The 9001-nt window shown below is 29.7% G+C and overlaps 1 protein-coding gene across 1 annotated transcript; it reads left to right on the top strand.

Moving 5' to 3' along the window:
- Positions 1-4060: 4060 nt before the first annotated feature.
- Elp1 (elongator complex protein 1) lies at positions 4061-8320 on the top strand. Its single transcript, XM_047056640.2, is given in 5 exon segments — positions 4061-4271; positions 4332-4854; positions 4911-6585; positions 6587-8058; positions 8182-8320. Coding segments are annotated over 5 exon segments (3903 nt in total). The 5' UTR covers positions 4061-4112; the 3' UTR covers positions 8256-8320.
- The last annotated feature ends 681 nt before the right edge of the window (positions 8321-9001 follow it).

Genomic DNA, 9001 nt, shown 5'->3' with positions numbered 1-9001 from the left:
ATGTTACCAGACCACTGTGTGTGTGTGTGTGTGTGTGTCTGCTTCAACGCGAAGACTTTCTCTATATTTTTTCCAACGATAAATAGCCTAGATAGTTAACTGATTTTATAACAAAATGCACACATGCCAACTATGTATGTATTTACAGGGTGTATTATTATAACACAAAATCCACACACACAAACACACACATACGCATCATCATCATCATCATCATTATCCACAACAACAACAACAGCATGATTCTTGTGTTCCAGAATTCAAAAACAAGACCATATTCTATATAGTGAGATATAGCTAGGAGAGAACGAGAAGATTTCATTTCATTTTTTTTTGTTTCCGTAAATTTTCATTGAAAATAATACATGTGTCATATGTGTATAAGAAAACATACATTGTAATTGTCACATAATTTTCATTTTTAATATTGAATCCAGATGATGATGGTCATCGATGACAACGACAACCACAACCACAACCACAATGATGATGATGAAGCGAAAATTTCAAAAAAAAACTTGTAACAAAAGTAATGACGATTATGGAAAAATTAAACTGACCAATGGTTCTGGTATGACAGAAAAAAAAATTCAAATTCAAATTCAAATTCAAATTGATTATCATTATGGTTTCATGTCATCATACACATAAATATTGAACAAACAGAGAGATAAAAAAAAATAGACAGCCGTCAACACACACACACATAATCTTTGATCATCACATTCATCTCTCTCTCTCTATCTCTCTATCTCTTTCGCTTTCTTTTTTTTATTTGACCATTCTTTATTCCAACAACAAAAACAAAAACAAAAAGAAATCTACGAAACAGACGTCATCAAAAGTCGTTATTATCATTGTTTTAATTTTCCATTTTCTTCCAGAATATTCTTTGTCCAACAAGAAAACATAAACTATTACATGATGTCATAGAATAGGAATAAATAAAAACAAACTGAAACGAAACAATAGAAGAAATAAATGGCCGCAGCAAATCGCAATTATTCTTATTGTTGATTTTTCTTTCTTTTTTTTTATTTGCAAAAAAAACCACATAAACATGTTGAATGTCGTGTGTGTGTGTGTGTGTGTGTGTGTGTAAATGATGTTTTATTATGTCGAATTCAAATCTAGAATTTATTGTCTTCGGGTATGGCCATCGGTTTGGTGATGTGTGGTTGTTGTTTTTTTTTTTTTTTTTTTTTTTTGACAATTCTTAGTCATTAAACAACTGGAGAGGATCATCATGAAAAATTTAAATGAAATGAATTTTTTTTTTTTTTTTTTTGGCCACCATATAAACATTAACGATCATCATTATTGTGTAATGTCGTCGTCGTCGTCGTTCACATATAACATCACCATCATCAATGATCATTGTGGACAATAAAGAAATTGAATTATTCATTTTCAATAGTTCAATCAATCGATAATAATGTTACAAAAAAATCGATATTTTTAGATTGATTTTTCATTCACTTTTTTTTCCAATTCATTGGCCATATAAATGATTAATGTAAATTTTTCATTCTTCTCTCTCTCTCTCTCTCTCTCTCTCTCTCTCTCTCTCTCTCTCTCTCTCTCTCTCTCTCTCTCTCTCTCTCTCTCTCTCTCTCTCTCTCTCTCTCTCTCTCTCTCTCTCTCTCTCTCTCTCTCTCTCTCTCTCTCTCTCTCTCTCTCTCTCTCTCTCTCTCTCTCTGGCCAATTGATTTTATTCAATTTTGATTCTTCTTTGATTTTCCATTGAATGAACCATGAATCATTTTGATTCCACTATTTACACACATTAATAAATAAACATTACATCATGTGTATAAATAGTATCGAAACATTTTTTTTTTCGAACAATTTGATGATTTTTTTTGCGAAAAAAAAATCGGTAAATTGATTTTAAATTGAGTCATTATCAACATCATTAAATCTCTCTCTCTCTCTCTCTCTCTCTCTCTCTCTCTCTCTCTATTCGTGTGTGTGTGAGTTCAACAAACAAACAAACAAACATACAAATTGAATTGTATCAACAACAGTTTAAAATTTTTTTTAAATGAGAATTCACTACAACAACAACGATGATAAAAACATGTGAATAAATTGTAATTAATTTCAAATTTAAATTTTATTTCTAAATAAAAAATTTCGAAATTTGAATTTAAATTTAAAAAATAAAAATCAATTCTATCCAAAACAAATTCTGTGATGATGAGAATTTTTTTTTTTTTTTTTGGTAGTAGTAGTGAATTGAATTGTTTATTCTGTCCACACCAATTATTGGTGGAATGATGATGAAAAATATTTCCACATACACATTGAAATGTATTGAAAAGAATCATTCAAAATTACTGTATACGATTATTGATCTTTTTTAATCTTGATGACCAACATTACCACCCCCACCACCACCACCACATATCAACCATTATACAAGCCAATCTAATTGAGAGATTTGTTTTTTGTATTTTATTTCCAAAAAAATTGACATTAATGTGCGGTTTTTTTTCGGCCACCACTCATTCAATTACTCCTCATCATCATCAATGAAACAAATTCACTGAAACAATAATGATAATCGGGTAAGTGATGGTGAGTGTGGAAATAAACACACACACACACACACACACCCATAAATGACGGATGTTATTGTCGTCAATTGTTTTTGGAACACACGACCAATTTCGATTATGGTCACTGGTTTCGACTATAGTCGATATTTTTGGGGCAAACAAAAAAAAAGATCGACAAATGACGTGAAACACATGTTCGTTTTCGGTCTATTGGCCTCACTTTTTTTTTCTCCAAAAGCAAAAGGTTTTCAAGCTTGATTTAATCGAATCACTAATTTCGAGTTTGTAATGTATAGCGCTGGTGGTGGTGGTGGTGGCGATGGTGGTGAATGTTTGTCCGGATAAAAACTTTCATAGATTGTACCTATGTCAATGTGAATGAACGAACCAAAACGAAAATTTCAAAATGAAATGATCAATCATTTTATATATCGCGCGAGAATGAAAAAAAAATCCAATCCAATCCAATCTAATCGTTGTCCAATTATTACTCTATTTTGAATTCCGTTTGATCCGTCCGTCCGTCCGTGTGTTTAAGTGTGTGTGTGTGTGTAAGTGACCGGAAAAAAATCTCAATCCATCAGCCAACAATCAATCGGCCAATCAACTTGAATAATGATGATCGGTCATATTTATTTATTCATTCATGTTATATGTCATTTTGTTGTTCAATTATTAATCATCATCATCATCATCATCATTTTTTTTGCCACAAAATTAATAAATAATCAAAGAATATTTTTCGAACATTTAATTCAATTAAATATAGAATCAAAAAATTGAATTACCACTTACCGTGTGTGTGTGTTTGTGTGTGTATTCGATTCTGATTCTGAAATTTTTATTGTTGCCAGAATTTAGTGAATTGCGATTTTATTTCGAAAAGAATCGGCAGCTTGGTTCTAGAAAAAAAATAAAAAAAAAATTTAACTTTAAAATTTCGTTTTTTTTCTACCCAGAAAATTATTGCTAAATTTAAATTTTTCAGCAAAAAAACTTGGATGCTTTATTTTTATTATTTTTTTCGCAACACACACACACACACAACACACAAACGGATTCAATCGATGGCCATTAAAAAAGATTTTTTCCATGTTTATTGTCATCGATTTATTCGATTTCGATTTGGTATTATCTACTTTTTTTTTATTTTGTCGTGGCAAACCAGAAAAAAAAATTGGTGAATAAAAATTAATGATCACTTTAGGGTTCTGAATTTCTTCATTTTACCGTTTGAAAATGTCATGAAAAAAACGACGATATTTATTACCCGTTTTTTTCATGGTTCCATGAAAAAAAACCAGGAATTTTTTTTTTGGTTGCTTTTATGACCACTATTTTTTTTTATTGTCAAAATTTTGAATTCATTCAATTCAATAAATATTTGGAATATATTTGGCATTCGATTCTATTGCCACCTAGATGAGCTTCCGTCGGTGTATATAGTGGCCATATATATTTTTTTTTTATTTATAAAAATATTTGAAACACGCGTATTTCAAAGTAAACGTGTTTGCAATTAAAATCACTTCGAACAAACAAAAAAACAAAATGCAAAATTTAATTCTTAAACAAAATTTAAAGACACAATTATTATTGAAAGAATCATTCGATCAACAGGATCAATTTGTTTTTGATGGTTATTATAGAGTGGCATATATTGTTACTTCGAATTTTTTCATATATTCATTTCAATTAGACAATGGACAGGTAATTTGATTGTTTTTGAATTCATTTTTAGTATTAAAAATAATTAATTATCTTTTACAGATTATTAATCGTACGAATTTTGGACATTTACTTGAAAATAATGGTGAGGATAATTGTCCGACGATTATATATTCCTGTTATATTGTTGAAGATGAACTTTTATTCATACTATTCACCAATGGCCTTATAATCACCTATGATACTATCAATAATTCTTTACACAAACATTCATTGGATAGTATTGATCATAATGATGTGATTGATGATGCACAATTTAGCCATGATCAAGAATTATTGGTGATCAATACACATAACAATCTGATGTTATTATACAATAAACTATTGGTATTGAAACGTCGTTACGATCTAAATATTGATGAATATGGTGCCAATGAAATGATCAACGTAAATTGGGGCTCAAAAGCCACTCAATTTCATGGACAAGGAATGCGTGATCATCGTATGGTGGTTGAACAACAATCAAAAACAACAGTTCCACTAACCGAATTGGATGATCATAAATGTTTTATTGATTGGAAACATGATGATGATTATTATACAATTAATTTTTTATCATCAAAAGGTTTGATTTTCAATTCAAATAAATACCTGTAATAATTTAATTATCGTCAATCGTAGGATATCGTCTATTGAAAATATTTAATCGTGATGGTATTCTTCAACATACCAGTGAAACGACATTGGGTTTAGAGAAAATGATTGCTTGGAAACCATCCGGTACATTGATAGCATCATCACAATTCATGGCCAATAATACACGAGAAATTGTATTTTTCGAAAAAAATGGTTTAAAACATGGCCAATTTAAATTACCATATAAGGTGGATGAATTTCGAATCGATAAAATCATCTGGTCATATGATTCATCCATATTGTTGGTGTGTGGATTTCGAACCATCAAATCAGCCAACAATGATCATCAAATACAGGAAATTTTGTTTTTTACACAAAACAATTATCATTGGTATTTGAAACAAAAAATTCAATTCAAAGAAAATCATGAATTCATAAGGAAAATTCTTTGGGATGGAATTGAATATCTAAAGATTCATATGATTTCAGTTGATTATCATTACCATTGTTATCAATATGAATTGATAAGGCAAACAACCGAGAACGGAAATGTGCTATTAATTGATGGTAATCAACTTAATATTTCCGATATGAATTCGACTGTTATACCGCCACCACTGTATACGTATTCAATCAAATTTACCGATGCCAAAGTAATCAATCAACTTTGTTATCATAACCATTTTTTGGCTGTGTTTTTCAATGATAATGATGTTGTCATCATTCTGAAATTGACTGAAGCTACAATCGAAAATATTGATCATGTTGTCGGTGATTATCCAATCACTTATCAATTTGAAAATATTTCCACTGATTTTAGAATGATATATTTGCCCATATTCTGTGATAAAATCATGAATATTGGCCAATTTTTACTTCCATTAATCGATGATGATGTTCGAATATTTGGTTGTATTGATCGTAGAAAAATTTGCTGTTTTGATTACAGTAGTGATCACAAAGTGATTCACATCGATCATCAGCTAGAATTTGATTGTAATCACATGTTATTGATGCCTGATAAAAAATCACTACTATTGATAAATTCAATGAATCAATTTTTTCAATTTGATTATGACACTGGAATTGTATCGCCACTCGTACAGAATGTTACTATGAATTCATATGATGGACAGATTTCAAAAATTTTGCTTTTCACTGATGATGGATTACAACATAGTTTTATTCTAACCAAAAACTATTCATTATATCACAATGGAATGCTTGTAATGAAATCGAATGTAAATTCCATTCTTATCCATAACAATGGTTATCTACTATTCACCACTATTGATCATCAATTTTATTGTTGGCCAATCAAAAATTTCGATCTACAACGTTTACAGCGAGATTTTCCGGGCAGAAATCTAGAACGAGAAAGTAAATTGTTGACAATATCTGAAGCGAATTCTCGGGTGATAGTTGAATTACCACGAGGAAATTTGGAAGCATTTTATCCACGATGTTTGCTATTAGATCTAGTGGATAAACATTTGGATTCGAAAAGATTTGTTGAAGCATTCGAAATTCTTCGAAAAAATCGTATCAATTTAAATTATTTGTGTGATTATAATTTTGAAATGTTCATGAAAAATTGTGGCGAATTTGTTGAACAACTTGGTGACGATGATCATATCGATTGGTTATGTTTATTAATGTTTGATTTATCACCGGCTAATCATTATCATCTGTTGACCAATCATAAACCTGAAAATTCGAATTGAAAATAAAATGAATCGAATTTGTAATGAATTTATGGCTATATTCACACAAATGGATGAGATTCGATTTTTGAAACCAATTCTATTGTGTCATGTGAAAAAAGATTCAACTGAAATTGATCAAGCATTGATGAGAATTTATCGATTAAATGATGGAAATTTACAATCAATGGCGTTAAAATTTCTATTATCAATTGTTGATTCTACACGTTTGATTGAAGAAGCATTAGGTACATATGATTTTAATATTCTACTAATGGTTGTATCGAAATCGAATAAAGATCCAAAAGAATTTCAAATGTTAATCGATGATTTTCGTTCTATTGATGATGATAATTATCGTAAATATCGTATCGATCTTTATCTTCATCGTTATCGTAAATGTTTACAGCATTTACAAAAATGTCCAGATAAATTGCAAGAAGCATTACAATTGATTGAAGATAAACATTTATACAATGATGCCATTGAAATTTATGGCCTAAATCAAATTCAACAACAAAACATTGTTGTCAATGGATTCGAACAAATATGGAATCTGTATGGTGATTATCTATTCAAAAAATGTTATTATGAAGAATCCGGTATCGCATATGATCGTGCATCGAATCATTTGCAAGCATATAAAATGTATGTACAGTCCGGTAATTGGCATCAAGCTTGTGTTTGTGCACGAAAAGCTTATCCACCAACGGTAGATGATGATGATGATAATGATAGCAATTATCAACAATTATTACATTCATTACAACAAAATTTAATAATGAATGGTAATCATAATGCTGCTGCTTATATTGTTGATAATTATCTTAACAATCATGAAGAAGCATTCATCATATTGATCAAAGGTCATCTTTGGTATGATGCGATTCGATTACATCATAAATATCGATTAAATGATTGTCTATTGCAGAAAGAATTCCTAGATGAAATGATTGATGCATATGATCATTTAATGGATAATTTGACCAGTAAAATTGAAATAATCCAAGAACATTTATTACGATTGAAAGAATTGAAAGAAAATTCCATAAAATTGAATAAAATTACATTTGAAAATCAACGATTCAACGGATCGGAACATGATATTGATCAATATTCGGATACAAGTAGTATACATAGTGATACATCATCATTACAATCATATCAATCTGGTATGACAAATCAAACATTAAAAACAAATGTAAGTTTGGCACGAAAAGCTAAACGTATGGAACAGAAACGATATTTGCTGAAAAAAGGTTCCATAAATGAAGATATACAAATAATATATACGATAAAAGAATTGATCATACAAAATTCACCACCATTATTTCAACAAGGCCATGATTTGATACGAATTCTTTATGATCGTTTTCGAGTGGATCAATCGAAAAAATTACAACAATCATTACAATCATTTGAAGATTGTATGAATCATGCTATTGAATTTATATGGAAATCTACTGATTATAATGAACGATTACAAGATGGTAAGTATTTTCATTTTTTTTTTGTTTGTTTCTGATTTGTTTCTGTTTTTGAAAACCTTGAAATTAATCGACAAACAAAAAAAATTCTTTTTCTTTTCTTTTTTCTTTCACACACAAAAATAGATGAACTATTACGATCAATAATCCGGATTCCTGATCGACCAAATTATAAATTAATTTTGAATCGAATCGAATGAATGAATTTCGTTTGAATCAAATAGCGTTACGAATTATTCATTAAAAATGTTTTGTTTGATTTGGATTTTGGATTTGATTGGATTTGATTTTATTTGTACTGGTGGTGGTGGTCAATAAAGTATCAATAATCTCATTATCGATTCTGGTCCAAAAGAAAAAAAAATTCTTAATCATGAGGGCGGGCGGTTGTTCTTGTCATTTCAATTTTTCTTGATGGATTAGGAGCATAATTACGTGACAAAAATTGATCTAATAGAATTTGATTTTCTCTCTCTCTCTCTTTCTCTCTATCGCTATCGTCCACAATCGGAAGAATTGATTTTTTATCCGTTTCCCAATGTAATTTTGGTGGCAAAATCATGTGTGTGTGTGTGTAAATGGGGCCCACCATCGTCCATTGCCAATCAAAGATTAATTTTTTTTGACGTATAATTAAGATGAAAATCAATTCAACTAATCTTATCGATGATGATGATGATGATGATGATTGTAGCAGAAAAAAATATACATAAATACATTCATTGTGTAATAATTGTTTTTTTCCCCACCTCTCAATCATCATCATTATTCTTTATTCGATACAGAGAAAAAAAATGAATGAATGAATGAATGAATCCATAGAAAAAAAACATACCAAATAATGTTCATTGGAAAAATGGCAATTTTTTTCCCTCTCTTTCTTTCTTCAATTTGTTGTTTGTTACCGTTGATTTTCCAGAATCAAGAGTGTGGTTTAGAATTTGGT

Source organism: Dermatophagoides farinae, chromosome 6, assembly GCF_024713945.1.
Source record: "Dermatophagoides farinae isolate YC_2012a chromosome 6, ASM2471394v1, whole genome shotgun sequence".
In the NCBI taxonomy this organism is placed as follows: domain Eukaryota; kingdom Metazoa; phylum Arthropoda; class Arachnida; order Sarcoptiformes; family Pyroglyphidae; genus Dermatophagoides; species Dermatophagoides farinae.
Note: the sequence above shows the minus strand (reverse complement) of the source record. Positions and strands in the feature narration are given on the sequence as shown.